Source organism: Chiloscyllium punctatum, chromosome 17 (genome assembly GCF_047496795.1).
Source record: "Chiloscyllium punctatum isolate Juve2018m chromosome 17, sChiPun1.3, whole genome shotgun sequence".
NCBI classification, from domain to species: Eukaryota; Metazoa; Chordata; class Chondrichthyes; order Orectolobiformes; family Hemiscylliidae; genus Chiloscyllium; species Chiloscyllium punctatum.
Genome location: NC_092755.1, coordinates 72,643,316 through 72,666,427, shown reverse-complemented (window position 1 = coordinate 72,666,427; position 23,112 = coordinate 72,643,316). Strand labels below are relative to the sequence as shown.

General features: G+C 38.7%; 1 protein-coding gene across 1 annotated transcript in view; it reads left to right on the top strand.

The window, feature by feature from the left end:
* kntc1 (kinetochore associated 1) overlaps window positions 1-23,112 on the top strand; it is a 154,309-nt gene that overhangs the window by 31,593 nt on the left and 99,604 nt on the right. Inside the window, exons 10-24 of the mRNA XM_072587416.1 lie at window positions 4,373-4,425; window positions 4,513-4,625; window positions 7,030-7,084; window positions 7,347-7,445; window positions 8,014-8,057; window positions 8,243-8,308; window positions 9,844-9,919; window positions 12,376-12,501; window positions 12,593-12,682; window positions 12,762-12,827; window positions 12,920-12,981; window positions 13,726-13,837; window positions 14,934-15,077; window positions 15,172-15,228; window positions 16,752-16,853. Of these exons, the coding sequence (XP_072443517.1) occupies window positions 4,373-4,425; window positions 4,513-4,625; window positions 7,030-7,084; window positions 7,347-7,445; window positions 8,014-8,057; window positions 8,243-8,308; window positions 9,844-9,919; window positions 12,376-12,501; window positions 12,593-12,682; window positions 12,762-12,827; window positions 12,920-12,981; window positions 13,726-13,837; window positions 14,934-15,077; window positions 15,172-15,228; window positions 16,752-16,853 (1,265 nt within the window). The remainder of the gene's footprint in view (window positions 1-4,372; window positions 4,426-4,512; window positions 4,626-7,029; window positions 7,085-7,346; window positions 7,446-8,013; window positions 8,058-8,242; window positions 8,309-9,843; window positions 9,920-12,375; window positions 12,502-12,592; window positions 12,683-12,761; window positions 12,828-12,919; window positions 12,982-13,725; window positions 13,838-14,933; window positions 15,078-15,171; window positions 15,229-16,751; window positions 16,854-23,112) is intronic.

Here is a 23,112-nt window from a genome sequence, read left to right as displayed (position 1 = left end):
CGAATGGAAAGGATCTTATTTCGAAGTATGTAGCATTGGCCATGTCAAGCAAATACAGTAAGAGATTGGAAGTCCAACAGGATTACTGAAATCTTTGCTCTGTCCTTTATCTCATCCCAATCCCACTCTCCCAACCCCAATCCCACTTCCCCAACATCACTGAAGAAAGGCAGTATTGCTTATCAGAGTATGTTATTACTTATAGTTCAGAGTGAGAGGATATCTGTTCTGTACCCTTGTGTGGCCTGTAAGACCTTTGATTCTGTTTGTGAATTATGGCATTGAGGTGAAATGTTTAATGCAAGTACTTCTGCTTCATAGACATGCCTGTGATCAATTTATAATATCTTCAGCCTGGTAAAGATTGCTTTTGGCCAGGATTCGTATTTGACATGCAGTGAAAAAAATATGTGGTTCATGTCTGGTATTCTATGTTTATAGATGTCTTAAACTGTTGCCCTTGAAGGACCTCATACCACTTACAAGTAGAGTCTGCTTCTTCAACAGTTACACTTTCATTTAAGTGTTCGTTTCCCCACATTGCCGAAGCTGAGCCCTGGTTTTAAGCTTAGTTATATCAACCAGAATGATGCACTTTTTCCTTCGAAGCAAGGTGACCAATGATTAGCACCCAGTCATTTGTGCCTCCAAATGTACTGTCGTCTCCCACTTAATGTTGCGTTCCCCCCCACCTTTATTGTCGCCTCTGCATCTCAGCATGCTGCTTCCAATCGCCACCAGTATGCTGCCTCTAACTTGCACACCACATCAGTGACCCTGATTAACTCCTCCTCCCCTCTACTTTCAGTGAACAAACCTACAGGACTGCCCGTTGCCACCCCTGTGACCAACCTGGAAAGCGAGTCGGTGCTGATCTCTGTTCACTCCTTAACTAATTGGATGGGATTTCCTGAATTGGTTGCACTGGACGTACAGGACTGACACACCCAAACCCCTGGATTGAGATTAGATGATGCCTTTGTTAGATTGTGGCCGAATCCTTCATGACACTCTCCCTTAAATTGACTGAGATATGACCATTTGGTTGAAGTTCATTCAATGTGTTTCCCAGGGCTGCTGGGAATTGTCATTATCTAGTTAGAATTCATAGGTACAACCAATATTTCAAAACAAACTGAATACATTTCTAGAATGCATAACTTGAGGTAGTAGTGTAGCGATGAACAGTTTCATGTAAACCAGAGGGAAGTCTGTGTGCAGAGAGTATTTAAAATTTCCCATTGATAAATATGGTGACGAAGTGAACTGCTGATATGATGAGTATCAGTATATTCAGTGTCCCAGATCAGATGGGACACTTGGTCCACTTTCAAAGAGTTTCCAGATGTGTACTGTGCAGAGTGACCCATATCACATTGTCACCTAACAGTCTAACAGTCTAACAATACATGTTATGTACTACTTCTTATGACATGAAGACAGACAGCTGAACCAAATCAGCTTTTCTACCTTTTAAAGTAGCAATACAGTAAAATTAAAATCTTCAATGATCATCAAAATTGACCCCAGTAGTTCCTAACTAGACTTTTTAAAATAACCAATCGCAAATTCTGCAAATAATGAATTCTCAAGACCGGTTTGTAGCTTAAAACACTTAACAGGTTAATGACAATAAATTACTTTTAATAATGCAAAATAAAATAACAAAGTAGTACACTTGATGTCAGTGTTTAAATTTAATTACCTTTGTTTTCAGCCCCATTCCCGCAAAAGACTAACAAAAAAACAATTAAATGATAAAGAAAATATCAAAACCAGCCTAACTGATTAGATGGTTTTCATGATGCTTTGTTCCACAGAGATTTATGATTATTTCTTGGTTGATTTTCTGAAGTTGTCAATGGCCACTTTTTTAAGTTCACTTAGAAGAAGTCAGTGACACTTATGAGTTAGTTTCTATTCTCTGAACTTCCAATAACTGAGTTTAGGTGTAGAGTTTTCCAATATTCATGCTATCACATCAGCAGCCAAACTCTTTCTTCCAGAAAACAGCCCAAAACCCAGTTCAAATTTTTGCTCCCTTCTTGTCAAATTGACTGTTTCCCCACAAGTCCAATTACCCCACTCAACATCTGTCATCTGCTTGTACATAAAGTCTCTTACAGACTTTTGGAATCAATTCTCAGGTACTGACCTCACTAATGGCCAACATCTGATATCTGTTTAAACTTACTGCTCTAGTGTCGAAGCATCTGCTGAACCTTTTGATCAATATCCATCCTGCACTTAACTCTAGGCTTGGCATCTCAAACACACCACAGATTGTTTGTTCTGCTTCTTTTTAAAATAAGCTGCCGCCCACAGTTCAAAGGTCATTTTCAACTCACAGTTTCAGTCCACAGTTCCAAAACAAAATTGATAAAAGAGTAAAAATAATGAAAAATCAGCAAGGAGTCTAACATATTAAATAAGTGATTATTAAATGTTGAGCAAATAAAGCAAGATATTTTGGAATTCAAAATTGGAAAGGGTGCAGAAAAGATTTATGAGGATGTTACCAAGACTAAAGAATTTGGTTTATAAGGAGGGGCTGGATAGTGTGGGACTTTTTTCCCTGGAGTGTAAGAGGTTGAGGGGTGACCTTTATAGAGGTTTATAAAATCAAGAGGTGTGAAGATAAGATGAATAGCAAAGTTCCTTTTCCTGGGTAGAGGAATTCAAAACTAGAGGGCATAGTTCTAAGATGAGAGGGGAAAGATTTAAAAGGGACTGAAAGGCAACTTTTTCACACAGGTAATTGTACATAAATGGGATGAACTGACCACATGCAGGTGTAGTTACAACATTTAAAAGATATTTGGACAGATACATGAATAGCAAAGGTTTAGAGGGAAATGGTCCAAACGCTGGCAAATGGGACTAGTTTTGGGAACCTGGTCGGCATGGTCGAGTTGAATCGAAGGGTCAGTTTCCATGCTGTGTGACTGAAAGACCTCCATATTTTTAGGAAGCATTATATTCAGAAACCGTGCCTTGAGGACCATGAACGATTTCTGTGGAAGTATATTTCTTTGGAGCAATCAAAAAGTCTATTATTTGCATCCAGTCATTTAATTTGAGAAATTTGGCTTCTATCCACCAACAGGAAAATCCACATCAATATCTGTATCTTCAAACATCCATTCTAATGTTGGAAAATGATCAAACTTCCTCATAAGTTCCACTCCTTTGACTAATCTTGCGGTATTGATTTTTTTTTCACTAAAGAAGCATCTAGTTCATTCACTGGGTCCTCAGTAGATACCTTAAGTACTTCTTGTTAAACCAACTGGTGGAACTCAAATTAGGATGTATCTGACTTCTAAGACATGACAGGAAATAAAGGGTGATAGTTTGGTTAGTGTACTTTTATAATTCAGTTTAAGATCTGCATGTGAATTACGCTACTGCTGTATAAATTCTTCAACTTGAAACTACTGTGCATAGATTGAAATCTGTCAATATATCCTCACAGTCTGAGGGTACAGGATAAGGCATTTAAGGACTGTGACGAGGAGAATCTTTTTCCCTCAGATTGGTGAGCCAGTGGAGTTCTTTGTTACAAAAAACAGTTGATGTCAAAACATTAGAAGTTTTCAAGGAGTTAGTTCTTTGGCCTAAAGGGATCAAAGCATATGGAACAAAAGCGGAAACAGGGCACAGAGTTGGAAGATCAGTCATGATCATATTGAACAATAAAGCAGGCTCAATCGCTGAATAGCCTACTCCCATTTCTATTTTCAATGTTTCTAATATGATTACAACTATGTTCTTGCTCAAGCGCTAAATCTTACCAATGTTTTTGAACATAATCATTCTTAGACTATTTGGTATAATCTGTAAATTTAAACTTGCCAATTTTTCTTTCACAATCAAATTAGGCAGTCTTCAAATTAGGCACTTGAAGACATGAATAAAAAGTGCTCTCTTCGGACCAGTTAGTGTACCTTTGTTCCAAATGTATCAAAGTTACTCCTGTTTCAGAAATATAAACTTCTTTGTCCAAGCATATCACAACACCTTTCCACACCCCCCCCCCCCCCCATTCCTATACCCTTTTATGAGTGATGGTCATGATGGTCATTGCTTTGTGGAAATGCTGATCTGAAGACTCCTTTTAATAATCAAAAATAATGTTTTGCTCCAACCTAATTTGAACACTGACTATTTAAGACCAGAAAAAGGTCAGATTTAAGTAAGCAGTTTAGAAATTGAGAAAAGTGGACTGTTCGATCATTTGACAGGATTGAAATGGCTGGACCTCATTTTGTCCAACATTTCAGTTTGCAGAGCAGGAAAAAATACACCTTTCATTGAAAATGTACATGTACCATTCATTAAGAATACATAATCTGTATGTTTTTAATTTTAGGTGTGAAGAAATGTCAAATTGTTGGGAGTGCAATATTTATCTTGGATGATACTGTAAGTTCAGCTCTTTGTTTTATGACAGAATTTAAAAGAAAAAATAATCACTAAAACATTCTAACTTGCTTTCACTTTTTGGTTCAGAATTGTCTCAGTATGTGGGATGCATATGCTTTTGTTATGGTCTGGTACTGGCCATCAGTTCACATCCAGGATTTCTTGCTGACTGCAGAGGGAGATTCTTCTGCCATGAACAAGTAAGAGAAGTTTTGAACTGTTATAATAAAACAGCCCTTTCTTCTTTTATAATTTTAATTATTCACATTAATTTGACAATTTGCTTTGATTGTTTACTGTTCATGGAAAAGGGATTTACATTTAGTCAATTTAGCCAGAAAATTTAAGGAAGAATTAAAAACATCCAACAGATTAAAAAGTACTTATTTTCAACAATATCTTGATTGGATCAGCTTAAGTGCAAGTGAAATGAATTGGGAATGAAATTGAATTGTGTGAAAGATTGGACTTCATGAAGCACTCACTTTTTCTATTCATTTCCATTCACAGCATTTTGGCAAGAATTCTGCTGATATAAAACAGTGGGCTGACTCTTAAGTTTTTAACTGGCTAACTGTCAGTGTTGTTGAGGATTTCTGTCTGTGAGGGTTGAGTCATTTTTTAACTGCATCTTACAAAATTTGCCTCATTAACTACTGATACCAATCCTATAGTGTCCCCACATTGGTTTTAGCTCCATTCTACCAATTGATTTACCTTGAACAACTTACCACTATTAGGATATCCTGGAATTGTTTTTCATCTCTGGTACTGGCACCATCTTTTAAAAAGCCATTATGAACCTGGATTGAAATGACTGGACCTCATTTTGTCCAACATTTCAGTTTGCAGAGCAGGAGGGGATACACCTTTCACTGAAAGTTTACATGTGCCATTCATTAAGAATACATAATCTGTATTCATAGAACGTTATAGTGCAGTACGGGCCCTTCGGCCCTCGATGTTGCGCTGCCGTGTGATCCCAATCTGAAGCCCATCTAACCTATACTATTCCATTCTCGTCCATATACCTAACCAATGACCATTTACATGCCCACAAAGTTGGCTAGTCTACAACTGTTGCAGGCAGTACGTTCCACACCCCTACTACTCTCTGAGTAAAGAAACTCTGATGTCTGTCCTGTATCTATCACCCCTCAATTTGAAGCTATGCCCCCTCACCCTAGTCATTACCATCCTAGGGAAAAGGCTCTCACTGTCCTCCCAATGTAACTCTTTGATTATCTTATGTCTCAATTAAATCACCTCTCAACCTTCTTCTCCCTAACGAAAACATCCTCCAGTCCCTCAACCTTTCCTCATAAGACTTTTCCTCCATACCAGGCAACATCCTAGTGAATTTGCTGTGAACCCTTTTCAAAGCTTCCACATCCTTCCTATAATGCGGTGACTGCACGCAATATTCCAAGTGTGGCTGCAGCAGAGTTTTGTACAGCTGCAGCATGACCCCATGGCTCCAAAACTTGATCCCTCTACTAATAAAAGCTAATACACCATATGCCTTCTTATCAGCCCTATCAACCTGGGTGGCATCTTTAAGGGATCTGTGCATATGGATACCGAGGTCTCTCTGCTCATCTACACTACCAATCTACACTTACCATTAGCCCTGTACTCTGCATTCCTGTTACAACTTCCAAAGTGAATCACCTCACACTTTTCTGCATTAAACTCCGTTTGCCACCTCTTGGCCCAGCTCTGCAGCTTATCTATGTCCCTCTGTAATGTTGATAGTCTAGAGCAGCCCTGCACAGTTCCTGACATTTTCCCCCACCAAATATGGTAGAGAAGTGAAAATTGGCATTCAGCTTTGCTGGCAAGACCTAGGACCTCAAAATCCTGCTTAACTAGGTGTTTCAGAGGCAGGGCGTCCTCTTTCCACCAACCAGGAGAGGAGGCCAGAACACCAGACGACAGCCTGCCTAGTCCAAGTTAATGCACTCTCAGCCATCTGGAGGAATGGATTGTGAGAAAGTGATCGGTGGGGCTGATTGGTTTGGGAGTCGGTAGGAATGTGATGAGCTAGCTATACACCATGTTTGTGTGTCCTCGCCTCTTTTTAAAAAAAACACCTGGTAGCGGGCAATAAAATCCAGTCTTCATAATTCAGTTCCATAGAAACTCTTCTGCAGCATGTTTGTTTATTATCTGCACACAAATAATGTATTAATTTTCTGTTTCCTGTCTATGGCAAGTTGTGCATTCTATCCATTCAATCTATCATTTGGAGGGGAACCTTCAGGTGCAGAGACTCCAAGCTTGAGAGTTCCCTGCTTACACCCCTTTCGGCTTTGTGGCCACCCAAAAGTTCATGTGTAGCCCAAGCACAAATTGACTCTTTATGTTGTGTGGCCATTCAACAAAAAAATATAAGGACCAAATGCTTGAATGAAATACACACAACAGTAAAATGCCCTCCAATCCTTAACTTCGCTGTTTTCTTAAAACCCATCCTTTTTGATCAGCTTGCAGTATTGAATATTTTTTTCTCACTTCTTCTCTGTTAAAGGTGTTACTAATAAATGGAAGTTACTGTTAGCGGAGAAGCAATCAGTTATAATTATTAATTTTGTCTCCTCATAGACAAGGGAATGCAAACCTGAAACTTGTAGCTCTGACAACTTCAGTGAATAAACAGGTAATGCTTTTTTTTCCCAGTTACAGACCGGTTCTCCTAATGATTTATTGTTTCTATTGAGCAAAGCTGTAAACTTACTGGAATTAAATTTTCCAAATCTGTTTAGTAGGATTTTTTTTATGTTCAGAAAGTTAGAGTTTTCAAACTAGAGTTAATTTTAAGGTTTAGTGCAAAGTATTTGTTTTCTCTTGGCTCTGGTAGATGGATATAATAAGCCATTAATATTGTATAAAGTAGACTAATCTCTGATTTTTTTTCACAGATGAGAAATATTATGGTGTATTCATTTCCCACAATGAAGCTACTATACTCTCTAGAAGTAGCAGATATTGCAGCTCTGGTTCAAACTGATATTGGTCAGGTAGGAGATAATTGTATACACATTTTTGATGGTCTGGAAATATTTGTTCACTTTTTGAAATAAATCCTAATAAAATAGTATCTTACTTTGAGAAATTTTAAATTATTACCTTCTAAATGATTAAAATTACAGTTTAATAGCAACATGAGAAAGAATAATAGTGAAATTGTTCAGGCAGTTGAGTTTTTATTATTTGAAGGAATAATTAGCAGACATTTTGTAAAATGATTTATAGTGCTATTAACATTTTTGCAATTATAATGCCATAGACTTTTATTATATGTTTAGAAATAACTTCTTTAGCTGTGACATTATAAATTAATATTGGAATTAAATTGTGTTGGCATTGCTAAACTTTTGTGGAGAGAAACCCTATTTTTTTCTTCATTTGTTTTCCTGCCTTTCTTCTATATAGCCAATGGAGCTGAGATCCAGATCCAGTGATGTGACAAATTCACTTTTGTGTCTTGCCATGCAATGACTCAATTCATTTCAGCATCCATAATTATTTATCTAAAATCTATTCAGTTATTGCTTTGCTAACTCACTTGTACTGTTTCTGATACAGGATTCAATATATATTTTGGAAGGAGTTTCTGAAAATCAGAAAAGGTATAATAAATTTACTGCTTAAAAACATTGGAAGTCTTTCATGCTGTATTACATTTACGTATTATCAATTGAACAAAAATATTTGCATTGTAATTTTTAAAAATATTTTATTCCATTGTATTTTAAACTTCATGATTAAATCTAGTTAGTTCTAGGTAGTTAATTCATGTTTTCTTGACTCGCAGTTCACTTAATGGAGTCATTTCTACAGTAGCCATGAGATGCTTAACAGAAGCATTGCCAGAAAACAGGTAAAGAGTAAACTATACAAGCTCACTCATGTCACTCATGTGAGAAATCACCTAAGTTGAACTTTCATTATTGCAGTTATTTTGCTTACTTTTTACATTACTAAATGGGTTTCTTGATGCTGTTATTCTTTGGTCAAGGATATTTTAATTTTTCATGTTTACAATTTTCACTCATTCCTCACCTTCACATTATTAATCTTTACTTTCTCTGCCCGCCCTTCACTTGCAGGACTTGCATGTACTTCCTTGTGTTTTGTCACTTTCTTGATTTTTAGAAATAAAATCTCTTCCTTTATGCTTTCCATTTTCTCTCTGCTCATTATTCTCTCTTTTGTATCCTTTTTTAAAGTTTGCTCCAAACATAATCTCTACTGAAACTACCTAAAGTTTTTACATCTTGTACTGTTATAAAGACTCCAAACTATTTCATCAGATTTTGCAGCCTCATAAGATATAATCTGATATCTTCTGTGCCAGAATCCCCCGAACTGTTCTTTTTTTACCATTGGGTGTAGATCATTCTTGACCTTGCCATTCTCGTCCACGTTACCTTTCAACTTCAAGATGCACTGCAGAAGTTCACCAAAGATTCTTAGACAGCGCCTTCCAAGTCCATGGCCACTTCTGTCTGGAAGATCGATCAACAGATACATGTAAATACTATCACTGGCAAGTTCCCCTCCAAGTCACTCTCCATCCTGATGGAAATTTATCGCCATTCCTTCAGTGTAGCTGGCTCAAAACCCTGGAACTGCGCCCCTAGAGCACATAAATTGAGGCAATTCAAGATAGCAATTCACCATCACTTTTGCATGGAGACAGGCAATAAATGCTGGCCAACCAGCGGCACCCACATCGTACATGTGAATAAAATAAAACTTCAACCCTAACACACTTAATTATGCACCAGCTTCAGCATTTAACAGCTCCTCTTCTACACTCCCCTCTGCTGTTTGTGGATTCCTGGTCTATATTCCAACAATTTCAACTCTCTCACCTGGGTCCTTCTCCATGCAAGCAAATGAGATACAGTTCTTGTCTGCTTATGTTCCCCATTTTCTGAGGAGGTGTTGGCATTTTGGATTTGAATCATTTGGAAGCTTGTGCTTATATACCAACCCTGTTTCACTGCTTTTTAGAGCTGATGGTCTCATGTTAGTTTATATTTAAAACCCAATTTTTTCACATTTTTTTTCATTATCCAATGTTATTCTTTCTTAGTCCTTCCATTTACTTTACTAATAGCACAGCCATTTCCTTTGAATTCTTAGACATTTTCAATCACTTATCAGAAATTCTATCACGTAGTCTAGCAAATGTTGCACTAAATTCCACATTTTGTTTTTATTTGCCGTGGTTCTACAACTGCTGCCTTTTTAGGTCTGTGGTTCATGCTTGAAATGTTGAACTCTCTGTTTTTGCCCCAAACCTTGATTGATCTGATCCGTCCTTAAGTCTTTTACTTGTTTTTTTTCCTTTTTGTTAATTAAATTGTGATTGGCTGTTGTGTTTTACATTTTGCAATCTGCTTCTAGACTAAGTCGCCTGCTTTATAAACACAAATTTGAGGAAGCGGAGAGATTTGCTATTCAATTTGCATTGGATGTTGAGGTAGGTTTCTGCCAATATGGATACCAAGTATAATATAAGCTCAGCTGAATTTCTGCATATGATATCCTGCCCACTAACTGAGGTCAAACCCAAATAATGGACATTTGGATCAAGCAAGTAATTGCCTATGGGCCATATCCCTACTTGAGAAATAGAACTGGAAATAATTAAGTAAAAGCAAAACACTGCAGATTCTGGAGAACAGAAATAAAAACAAAATGCCTGGGAAATTGGTCTGTGCGGAGAGAAACATAACTGAATTTCTGAAGAAGAGTCACATTGGACATGGAACATGAACACTGTTTCTCTCTCTCTAAATACAGCCAGAAAAAATATAAGTAGTTGCTTGGTAGGACAGAACTTGAATGTTGCTGTCAAGAAAAGCACACTGCTGAAGCTTTTCATCTTACACTCCTCAGAACAAGTGCAAGAATACCAAACTTTGAACGATTACGACAATTTAAACTACCGGAAAAATTGATACTTGTTGCTGGGAAGTCAACTCTGATTGATTGATTGATAGAGAGGTTCTCATGGAGAAAGCATTATGGAAGTATAACTGAGTCGATCTTGTGGTGCACTGAACTCCATAAAACCCATTATGAATATTGACTAGTGAAAATGGCATGTACAGACAGGAACAGAGAAACCATTAATAGATTTTTCAATGCATATCTTGAGGAAAAAGTCACTGCTTGATCTCAAGTGAGTTTGAGAATGACAGTGTACATTAATATGTTTAAGGTGGTTCTTACAGATGCTGTAAGAATCCTTGCAGTTACTTAAAGAAAGATGCTGAAAGTGTAATCTGTAAGTTAGAACTATACATGGGACAGGAAGTAAGGTACCTGTTACTCGTGAAAATTCAAGGAAGTACTTCATGAGTGCTAGTCCTTACATAGCTACACCAGTTTTTTGGGTTTACATGATGTCATTAAAATTGAACTTCACTTGCAAGTTGCTAACCTTTAAGTTCTCTATGGTGCAGTGACACAGCCAAATATTAATCGCTTCATTCAGTGACATGTTTGTAAGTAAGCTTGTTGAGAGTCTGTCAATGTTTTCTCCATTACTGTCTGCAGCAAGCCTCCTTTACCAGTTAGTATACACATTCAGATTCTTGTAGCTTCATGCAGTCTAAGACATGTCAGCATTTTTAAAAATCAGGCCCTGGCCATGTGCTAACTTTACAAGCTCACTGCATAATGGAGTGCATGAAAGATATCCAGGATGACAATGATCAGATCATTGTTCATTGTGCAAGCTCGCTAAAGGCTTTTTCAACCTGAAACGTGCTCAGTCCATGTCAAATTACTCTGAAAAGGTAAAATATCTTAACATTTGAACAGTATATCAAGCAACCATTTTCATATTCTTACTATATTCTTGAATCACCAAGAGCTATTTTTCACTAACAGGTTGTTACCATCAGTCCAAAGGTCTACCGTACAATTGAGCAATGTTGTTGTGCAGCTATTTCTCTATCAGTGTAATGCTAGTTATGAGATAATGTAATCATTGGCTGATGGAATTATATAACACATTCCTCCAGCTGTTAGTAATAGGCAGATTACAAACTGGTTTCAGCCTGTGCTTGCAAAACCCAAAATAAAATATCTTCATTCTGTGATTGGGCAACAATTGTTGAACACTCTGTAATGTTAAAAATCACATAACACCAGGTTATAGGCCAACAGGTTTAATTGGAAGCACATTAGCTTTCAGAGCGCTGCTCCTTCCTCAGGTGGTTTTTAACTTTGTACACCCCAGTCCAACATTGTCATCTCCAAATCATAACTCCTGAATGTGTTAACAACGATGTGAACAACCAATTTGAAATAACCAGTGACCCTTATAGCATGGCTCATTTATGTTTGCTGGTGTGATAGATATTCATATACAGAGACTACTTCTTTGTAAACCAAAGGAATTTGACAGAGTCTAATGGTTTTTTAGACTTACACAAGGGACAAGAGCTTATAGTTCCTTTTTTGCATTCTTCATGGCAATTCCTTGATAACCAGAGTTGATTTGCCAACCAAGCAGTACCCTTTCCTCCTGTCTTATATATTGTTCCGATGGCATTTTCAAACCATTCTTGTAGCTGTCCTGATGAGTTCAAGACAAAACATATGGCAATATGACTCTGTTGAGAAAAAAATAAAATGGAATAATGTGTAATCTTATTACTTGAAATGTTGAAGTAGCCAAGATATCATACATTTGTGCAGCTGTCGTCTTTCCATTCCTACCAGTCATATGCTTTCAGTTTTGCATTGTGTGTGAGAAAAATACAGTTGCCCAAATGTATGACTTTTGAACATTGGTATATATTCGAGTAATTGCTAATAATTTTAACAAATCAATCCTGCTTCAAAGTGTTGAATTCTAGTCTAGAAAGTGATACACTTACACTGAATTAAACTTTTGTCAATAAATGTTGAAACTTCTTTCAGCTTGTGTACAAAGTCAGGCTCAACATAGCTTTGGAGAACCTAGCCTCAAGTTCCTTGGAAGCTCCGAATCTATCAACATGGCAGAACACTGTTGATGAGGCAAAAGCAGATTTGCATAAAGTACAGGTATTAGTTTAAAAGATGCTGAGTGAAGTTAGCTTATATTTTATGTGTCTTCTGACTGACTGTCTTAAATTTATTTCTTTTCCCACCAAAGGATGATGAGTTTGTAGTGAAATATTGTCTGGATGTTCCTTGGCCAACTTTTGAAATAACTTTGGAAATGTTAAATTATGCCAAAAAGCGGGTGAGTTCTATTTCATGGCTCTTGGTTTTATTGTCCTTCCAAGAGACACATTATTGTTTAACTGAGAATATTTTTGTAGGTTCTAAAGAAAGAAGATAAGAAGTTTCTTGGTTTGTCTGAGAAGCAAGCTTTGTGGCTGGTCGAGGTATTTGTAATAAGACAATTCTACTGATTCCTTCATATTGATTTAGGAACATATTACAGATCACTTTGAAATTATTTTATTTATTGAATTAGGTATTGAGAGCGGAAGCACGGCTTACTACTTTTCATGAAGCATATGGGCCTGGAAAGTTCAGGTTAGTCATTTTGTTGTTTTAGTTCTTCTCTCAATAAAAAAAACTTGACGTTATATCTTACCTTTTAGTGGAAAGACAGTTCAAGTTAGTTTAGTGATAATAGAACAGAGAATATCACAGTGGGAGAATTTGGAAAAAAATAACAGAAATTTGAATTGAAGAAATGAAATTTAAATGTTTTAAAGAAATACAGAAAGAAGACGAGTGAGTTCAAGTGGAGAGGCTGTGATGGTTGAATTATGTGTGAGTTACAAATCAGAAATTGACCAATCAACCCATTAGAACTGTTTTGGTGTTTGCCTTCTATGTATATAAATATTATATATTAATTTGTTCATGGGAGTACAAGGGAGGTATTTACTGCCCATCCCTAATTGCCCATTTGAGTTTCGAAGGCAATCAGTTGGTTCACCCAGGACATTAGAAGAATATTGGAATAAAATCAGGTTACGTCTGTGGAGAAAACAGTTCACGTTTCAACCAACGATGTTTTATCAGACAGTTCAGATGAATTGCTCAAACATTTTTGTTCTTATTTGAACTTTCTATTATCTGCAGTTTGTTTTTGTTTTTTTTGATAGATTTGTGTTAGAAGAGAGAAGAGGCAAAATAACAGGATGTAGCAAAAGTTGTTATGATTCAACTTTTGAATGTTTTGAAATGGTGAAGTCTTGGATTAGATGTAATTCAAAGTTTCTTGATGCCTGCAATGTGACTAATGCTTGATTTGTTTTTCTTTCACAGTGGTGTTGCTTGGATCAAGTTCGTAAACAATGAAGACCTTTTTAATGATGTTCTGTTGCAGCTCCAGGAGGGAAATCTGAAATGTGCAGAGTATATTTGGTTAAGGCACCAGGTGATATTGGCTAAATGTTGTGTTGGTCTTGCATGTTGAGAAGTGCTTTCCGTTGCAGTGTAGTACATGATGATTTATGTTCAGATCCTACTTAGTAAATTTGTGACCTGTAGGTTGATGTGTCTTATGACATTTAAATCTGAAATGCAACCACAGATGCCTTGACCTCTCTCCTTCTAGTTGGAAGCCTTTCAATTGTTCAGTAGCATTATCTGCACTTCCCAAGGATCTAGACAGCTGGATGGCATGAATTATGTATCTCACCTACCGACTGCAATGTGGTAACAAAATGATAATCTTAAATGACTTTTAATTCCAGTAATGAGTTCAAATTTCAGTCCGATCAATTGAATTCAGTTTAGTTTTTTTTTAGTCTGGAATTAAAAATGCTAGTACCATACAAGTAACTACAAAGCTTTTGGATTGTTTAAGAGCAGTTTGTCAAGTAGAAATCTTGCTAATCACTGAGATGGCTCCAATGAAAGATTTTATGTCTCTGCACTAATTTTAGTAGAAAATAACTGATTATTTGCTATCATTCAATACAAAACTTAATCCTGTTTCTCTTTGAACAAAGTTTTAATTTTGGCATGAATCTGTCAGACTCTGCATTTCATACTGCAACCACTTGGTTTTTGTCCATCAGTTGAGTGGTACCTTAACTTCATCAAACTGATTGATTGCTTAGAATGCAGAATCCTGACTTGGGCAAGATATTCAAATTAGCCACTTATGTCCATCTAGCATACATAAGGGAGCTGCTTGCTCTTTACTGTAATGTGATTTTTTTGGAGCTATTCCTTAGTCTTTTGCTTTCTTCTCCTGACCTGGATTGGCGATTTGGTTGAATTAACTACATTACTTCTTGCTCAAGGCAACATTGGTGACATTTCTAGGTGGAACAACAATTCTACATGTGTTGCCCATATTTTTTAAAATGTGAATACTAAGAGAAAAAAGGAAGTATAATACATACAGCAATCAGGAGTTTAAACACTCGTTAGTTATAAGTCAGGCTAAACATGTCTTCTGTGTTGTTTAATTTTATCGTTTGAACTGTAAGAGTTTTTCTCTTAAGACCATTTTTCAATTTCAGGTGGAGTTTGAAAACAAATTTGATTTGAAAAGACTCCAGAATTTCTTAGATTCTCTCCCTGCAAGTCTCCCTTCACAAGAACTGAGTCTCTGGTTCAGAAATGTGATAATTCCCTTTGTCTTGAAGATTGTTCCTGAGGGAAAGGTAATGATGTGTAGTAGGTAGTTGGGATAAAGAAATAATGTTTCTTTTCGCTTTGCACCAAGTGAAATATTTTTGTTTTCTTCAACTTCGACAGAAAATTCTGGCAAAATGGTTGGAACACAGAGCCCGGAGTCTTGAACTAACAGAGAAGGTAATTTGTGTAGCAGTTTGGATGGATTCACTTACATACCCTGAAGATGAAACAAGTTTGTCATTTTTTTCATTAAGAATTTTAAAAAATCATTTCAATTACATCCTTAAATCTCAAATGTAAAAGTTGCAAAATATTTTTTCAAATTGGCACTTACTATTACTGAAGCAAAGATCGGGCGCTTTATTAACTGAAACAAAAAGTTATGAAAAATAACTTCCATATTTCGTCTAAATGTGGAGCATAAGATTCCATATATATTCTCATAATACCCAGCTTTATCTCAACACTACAATCTTCAACTAACTTCCCTCAGATTTGATATGTTGCTTATCCAATGTCCAGCATTGGAATTTTCTGAAATTAAATATTGGGAAGCCTGGAGCCATGCTATTGAAGTCTTTCAATAATTTCTGTCCCATCCCACTTTTCGAGGCTGAGCTAGACGCAATCTTTGTGTGCTATGACTCTGGGCTGAATTACTTTATATCCTCTGTTGCTAGGAACACCTACTTGCTGCTGAAACTCTCCTCCATGCCTGTACTACCTTTCATTTAGATTATTCTCTTTTGGCCAGCATCCTAATTACCATCTTGCTTGACTTGAGCTAATCTGTAATTCTGTTATCTCTATCCTAACTCTAACTAAGTTTCACTTGCCCATTACCTTTGTGTTTGCTGATCAACATTGACTTATTATTTGGCAATGCCTCGGTTTTAAAGTTCTCATTTTTAAAACCTCACTTCTTTTATCTCTGTAACCTTCTCTCGGCTGAGGGGTCTGCGAGACCATTACAGTCTTCCTCATCATCGGTTTACTTTGCTCTGCCACTGGCATCAGTGTGTTCATCTTTGGAATATCTCCATAACTCTCCCAGCTCTCTCCCCCACTTTCCTCCTTCAAAGAGGCTCCATAAAATCTACCTTTGCTTTTTAATATCTTCGTGGTCTAAATTATTGTGTCATAATCACTCTTGTGAAGCACAGTAGGGGTCACAATTATGTTAAAGGCAGTCCATAAATGCAATTTGTTTTTTAGATTCCCTACAGTGTGGAAACAGGCCCTTTGGCCCAACCAGTCCACACAGACCCTCCGAAGAGTAACCCACCCAGACCCATTTCTTTCCGACTAATGCGCCTAACACTATGGGCAATTTAGCATGGCCAATTCACCTGGCCTGCACCTCTTTGGACTGTGGGAGGAAATCAGAGTACCTGGAGGAAACCCACGCAGACACAGGGAGAGTGTGCAAACTCCACACAGACAGTCAAACCTGGGACCCTGGTGCTGTGAGGAGGCAGTGCTAACCACTGAGCCACCGTGTTGCCCAGTGTTCTGGGGGGAGTATTTTTCCATTTAAATCCATATTCTGCTGGGCTGTACAAAATCTACATTGATTTTTAAATTTTGATGTTATGAGCCCTTATGTCTTGACTAAACATTGTTTTTCATTTTCATGCAAAATTGACAGCTGTTGCAGACATTGAAATTATCATTATTGTTGTTTTTACATACATTTCCAGGCAAACTGGCCAGAAAATGGATTGCGGATGGCAGAACTGTACTTTGTAGCGAAAAAACCGAATGAATTTGAACTTCTTACAGCTGGACTTTGGATTCCATTAGTATGATTAACTAAGTTTTGAATTGTTTTCTTCAATATAATTGAATATATATTTTGAAAAGGCATTTGAAAGCATGGAGAAAGGAGGCAAAGAATTCCAAACAGAAGCAATGTCTTAATTGAAATCTGGCAATCCTAAAATTCACAATTGATGTCAGAATTGGAGAAAGAGTTTATGTTTTTTAGATTAGGATTGGGTAAGACTACATAGAAATTTTTAGATGGGAATGTAATGGAAATTTTCCGGGAATAGGAATTTGCTGTAGTGAGCTGGAGTGATCTGATGCACAGGTCCTACAGCAAGATAGGGTGCCAGCAATTACATTTCAGATGAGCTGGAGGTTTGGAAAGTGGAGTTTAAATTTGAATCTACAGATGGAAAGCGGTCACTTTGTATGTATTGAAGCAAGGATGCAATGTTGTGCAGGTGGGAATGAATGAAAACACTGTCAGTGAACTTGAAAATTGGGAACGTATCAGGGAACCTCTCTGGGACACATGCACCAAACAACCCCAACACCCCTGTGCCCGACCACTTTAACTCCCCCTCCCCCTCTCCTAAGGACATGTAAATCCTGGGCTACTGTCACCACCAAGTCTAAGCTCCCTGCCAACTGGAGAAAGAACGCTCATCTTCTGCCTTGTGACCCTTCAACCGACACAGCATCAATACTGACTTCAGTAGTTTCCAAATCTACCCCCCACCCCCACCCCACCTCATCCCTGAGCCAACCTTCCAACTTGGCAATGCCCACTTCACCTGTCCTACCTGTCCATCTTCCTTCCCAACTATCCACTCCCCACTGACCTATCACAATTATCCCCACGTGCATCCACATATAACCTTCTTTTCCCTCCCCCCCACCTCACCCCGCTATTTATCTCTCATCACCGCACTTGTACAGTTAATGGTAAGGTCCTAGGGAGTGTTGTTGAACAAAGAGACCTTGGAGTGCAGGTTCATAGCTCCTTGAAAGTGGAGTCACAGGTAGATAGGATAGTGAAGAAGGCGTTTGGTGTGCTTTCCTTTATTGGTCAGAGTATTGAGTACAGGAGTTGGGAGGTCATGTTGCGGCTGTACAGCACATTGATTAGGCTACTGTTGGTATATTGCGTGCAATTCTGATCTCCTTCCTATTGGAAAGATGTTGTGAAACTTGAAAGGGTTCAGAAAAGATTTGCAATTTGAGCTATAGGGAGAGGCTGAACAGGCTGGGGCTGTTTTCCCTGGAGCGTCGGAGGCTGAGGGGTGACCTTATAGAGGTTTACAAAATTATGAGGGGCACATATAAGGTAAATAGGCAAAGTGTTTTCCCTGGGGTGGGGGAGTCCAGAACGAGAGGGCATAGGTTTAGGGTGAGAGGGGAAAGATATAAAAGAGACCTAAGGGGCAACTTTTTCACGCAGAGGGTGGTACGTGTATGGAATGAGCTGCCAGAGGAACTGGTGGAGGCTGGTACAATTGCAACATTTAAAAGGCACCTGATGGGTATATGAATAGGAAGGGTTTGGAGGGATATGGGCCGAGTGCTGGCAGGAGGGACTAGATTGGGTTGGGATACTGATTGGCATGGACGGGTCAGACCGAAGGGTCTGTTTCCATGCTGTACATCTCTATGACTCTATGAATGAGTAAGATCTTTACTATTCACGTTCATATTCAAATAACTGCATACCAAAAAGTGGGGTTTGATTAGCTCCGTTGGCTGGACAGCTGGTTTGCAATGGTGGGTAATTCCAACAGTGTAGATTAGATCACCATGAAAGTTTCTTCTACTCAGCATTGCATGTGGCCTGGTGACCCTCAGAATAAACCACCACTAGTCACCTGTCTCTAATGAGAGAGCCCAGTGGTGCACTAAAATTCTGACAACTCTTGTCAGTAGTCTATTTCCAACATGCAGTTTAAAAAGTATAAAACTAATGTAAAAAAGGAACTAAATATCTTTCCTGGTTCAGAGTGCTTCTGACTCTGCATGGTGTCATCTTATTTGACCTTTGTACCCCATTCTGCAACAAAGTAAAATGGCATCAGAGAGTTTCTGAAATAGCTTTAGACATATCTGTATGTTAGGATAAAGCTTAGCTTTATTTTAGCTTGTATATCTTAGTGTTAAAATTGGGTTGAAGTTCTGGATTGAATATTAGTTCAATTTTTAAAGCTTTGAGTGAATGTCTCTTTGACAAAATGTTATATTTCAAGGATTGAAAGAGAGTTACAGGGATGGTGTGAGTCTGGGTAGAATTCTCTTTGGAGCATCAGTGCATACTTGTTGGGCTTTTTCTACACTGTATAATAAATGCGAATTCACTCCCAAGCAGCTGTTGGTCCCAACATAGATTCTCAGCAGTGTTACTTACAAAGATGATGATGTTGAATGACCTTTTTCTAATGTATCAAGTGCATTAGTACATCTTGTCAGGTGAAATCCTGCATTGGGAAATAATCAGTTAATGTAATTCAGTGCCGAGGACATGCTTGTTTTGAACATAGAATTTTTGCAGGCTTTACTAATGGAAAACAATTTGCATACCAGTGTTAAAAAGAAAATGCCCCCGAAATTTTAGTTATGTTTATAACATCACTTTGTGAACTATTCCGAATGGATGGAATGTTTTTATTGGATCATTGTTCTGAATGAGCTATGCTATTTGTTACCTGACACTTGTCAAAAACATCTGAACTGATTTTGATCAACTCTTTTGGGGAAGGGGAATGCACACCATTTTCTTCATTTCAATTGGAAACGTCTGTCCTATAAAATAAAACTGGAAATTTTGAATCAATGCATGGAATTTGGAATTAAAAATGGAGACCATGAAATGGTTACAAACATCTTCCAGTTTAAAGTGAAAAACTGTTTCTATGGTCCATAAGACCATAAGACATAGGAGTGGAAGTAAGGCCATTCGGCCCATCGAGTCCACTCCGCCATTCAATCATGGCTGATGCGCATTTCAGCTCCACTTACCAGCGTTCTCCCCGTAGCCCTTAATTCCTCTAGACAACAAGAACCTATCAATCTCGGCCTTGAAGACATTTAGCGTCCTGGCTTCCACTGCACTCCGTGGCAATGAATTCCACAGGCCCACCACTCTCTGGCTGAAGAAATGTCTCCGCATTTCTGTTCTGAAATGACCCCCTCTAATTCTAAGGCTGTGTCCACGGGTCCTAGTCTCCTCGCCTAACAGAAACAATTTCCTAGCATCCACCTTTTCCAAGCCATGTATTATTTTGTACGTCTCTATTAAGTCTCCCCTTAATCTTCTAAACTCCAACGAATACAATCCCAGTATCCTCAGCCGTTCCTCATATGCTAGACCTGTCATTCCAGGGATCATCCGTGTGAATCTCCGCTGGACACGTTCCAGTGCCAGTATGTCCTTCCTGAGGTGTGGGGACCAAAACTGGACACAGTACTCCAAATGGGGCCTAACCAGAGCTTTATAAAGTCTTAGTAGTACATCTCTGCTTTTATATTCCAACCCTCTTGAGATAAGAGACAACATTGCATTTGCTTTCTTAATCACGGACTCAACCTGCATGTTTACCTTTAGAGAATCCTCGACTAGCACTCCCAGATCCCTTTGTGCTTTGGCTTTATTAATTTTCTCACCATTTAGAAAGTAGTCCATGCTTTTATTCTTTTTGCCAAAGTGCAAGACCTCGCACTTGCTCACGTTAAATTCCATCAGCCATTTCCTGGACCACTCTCCCAACCTGTCTAGATCCTTCTGTAGCTTCCCCACTTCCTCAGTACTACCTGCCTGTCCACCTAACTTCGTATCGTCGGCAAACTTCGCTAGAATGCCCCCGGTTCCCTCATCCAAATCATTAATATATAATGCGAACAGCTGTGGCCCCAGCACCGAACCCTGCGGGACACCGCTCGTCACCGGCTGCCATTCTGAAAAAGAACCTTTTATCCCAACTCTCTGCCTTCTGTTAGACAGCCAATCCTCAATCCATCCCAGCAGCTCACCTCGAACACCATGGGCCCTCACCTTGCTCAGCAGCCTCCCGTGTGGCACCTTATCAAAGGCCTTTTGAAAGTCTAGATAGACCACATCCACTGGGTTTCCCTGGTCTAACCTACTTGTTACCTCTTCAAAAAATTCCAACAGGTTTGTCAGGCATGACCTCCCTTTACTAAATCCATGTTGACTTGTTCTAATCAGACTCTGCTCTTCCAAGAATTTAGAAACCTCATCCTTAATGATGGATTCTAGAATTTTACCAACAACCGAGGTTAAGCTGATTGGCCTATAATTTTCCATCTTTTGCCTTGATCCTTTCTTGAACAAGGGGGTTACTACAGCCATCTTCCAATCATCCGGGACCTTTCCTGACTCCAGTGACTCTTGAAAGATCTCAACCAATGCCTCTGCTATTTCCTCAGCCACCTCTCTCAGAACTCTAGGGTGTATCCCATCGGGGCCAGGAGATTTATCAATTTTAAGACTTTTTAACTTTTCTAGCACTATCTCTTTCGTAATGGCAACCATACTCAACTCAGCCCCGTGACACCCTTTAATTTTTGGGATATTACTCATGTCTTCCACTGTGAAAACTGACGCAAAGTACTTGTTAAGTTCTCCTGCTATTTCCTTATCTCCCATCACTAGGCTTCCTGCATCAGTTTGAAGTGGCCCAATGTCTACTTTTGCCTGTCGTTTGTTTCTTATGTACTGAAAGAAACTTTTACTATTATTTCTAATATTACTGGCTAGCCTACCTTCATATTTGATCCTCTCATTTCTTATTACACTCTTTGTTATCCTCTGTTTGCTTTTGTATCCTTCCCAATCTTCTGATTTCCCACTGTTCTTAGCCACTTTATAGGATCTCTCTTTTTCTTTAATAGATTTCCTGACTTCCTTTGTCAGCCAAGGTTGTCTAATCCCTCCCCGGTTAATCTTTCTTTTCTTGGGAATGAACCTCTGTACAGTGTCCTCCATTATACCTACAAACTCCTGCCATTTTTGATCTACTGTCTTCCCGGTTAGCCTCTGCTTACAGTCTATTTTAGTCAGTTCCTCTCTCATGCCCTCATAATTACCTTTATTCAACTGTAACACCATTACATCCGATTTTGCCTTCTCCCTTTCAAACTCCAGACTGAACTCTACCATATTATGGTCGCTACTTCCTAAGGGTTCCCTTACTTTAAGATCTTTTATAGAGTCTGGTTCATTGCAAAGCACTAGGTCCAGAATAGCCTGTTCTCTTGTGGGCTCCATGATAAGCTGTTCCAAAAAGCCATCCTGTAAGCATTCCATGAATTCCCTTTCTTTAGATCCACTAGCATCATTATTTACCCAGTCCACCTGCATATTGAAGTCTCCCATGATTAATGTAACCTTGCCTTTCTGACATGCCTTCTCTATTTCCCGGTACATGTTGCGTCCCTGGTCCTGACCACTGTTAGGAGGTCTGTACACAACTCCAATTATGGTTTTTTTGTGGTTCCTCAATTCCACCCACACAGACTCCACATCATCCGACGCTATGTCATTCAATACCATAGATTTAATTTTGTTCTTAACTAACAAGGCAACCCCACCCCCTCTGCCCACCTCTCTGTCTTTTCGATAAGTTGAAAAACCATGGAGGTTTAACTGCCAGTCCTGACCCCCCTGTAACCAAGTCTCTGTGATGCCTACTACATCATAATCATTCACTATTATCTGTGCCATTAGTTCATCGGCTTTGTTATGAATGCTACGAGCATTCAGGTAAAGTGCCTTAATGCTAACTTCCTTATCATTAGAGATGTTGGAAGTCATATGTCCTAAGTTATCCTTGCTTTTTTCTGCATTCTCAGTCTGCCTCAATTTTAAATCCGCCTGGAAACATGCTATCCTGCTGCTTATCTTTCCATTTACCTCCATACTCCCTGTCGCTTTCACTTTCCCTTCCCCCCCCAACTCAGAAGTTTAAAGTCCTACTGACCACCCTATTTATCCTCTTCGCTAGAACATTGGTACCTGATCGGTTCAGGTGGAGACCGTCCCAACGGTACAGATCCCCCCTGTTCCAAAACTGATGCCAATGCCCCATGAAGTGGAATCCCTCTTTCCCACACCAATCCCATAGCCACGTGTTTACTTGCCTAATTTTCTTGTCCCTATGCCAATTGGCACGTGGCTCGGGCAGTAATCCGGAGATTATGACCCTTGAGGACCTGTGCTTCAATTTCCTGCCTAGTGCTTCGTAATGCCCAAACAGGTCCTCCACCCTAGTCTTGCCAATGTTGTTG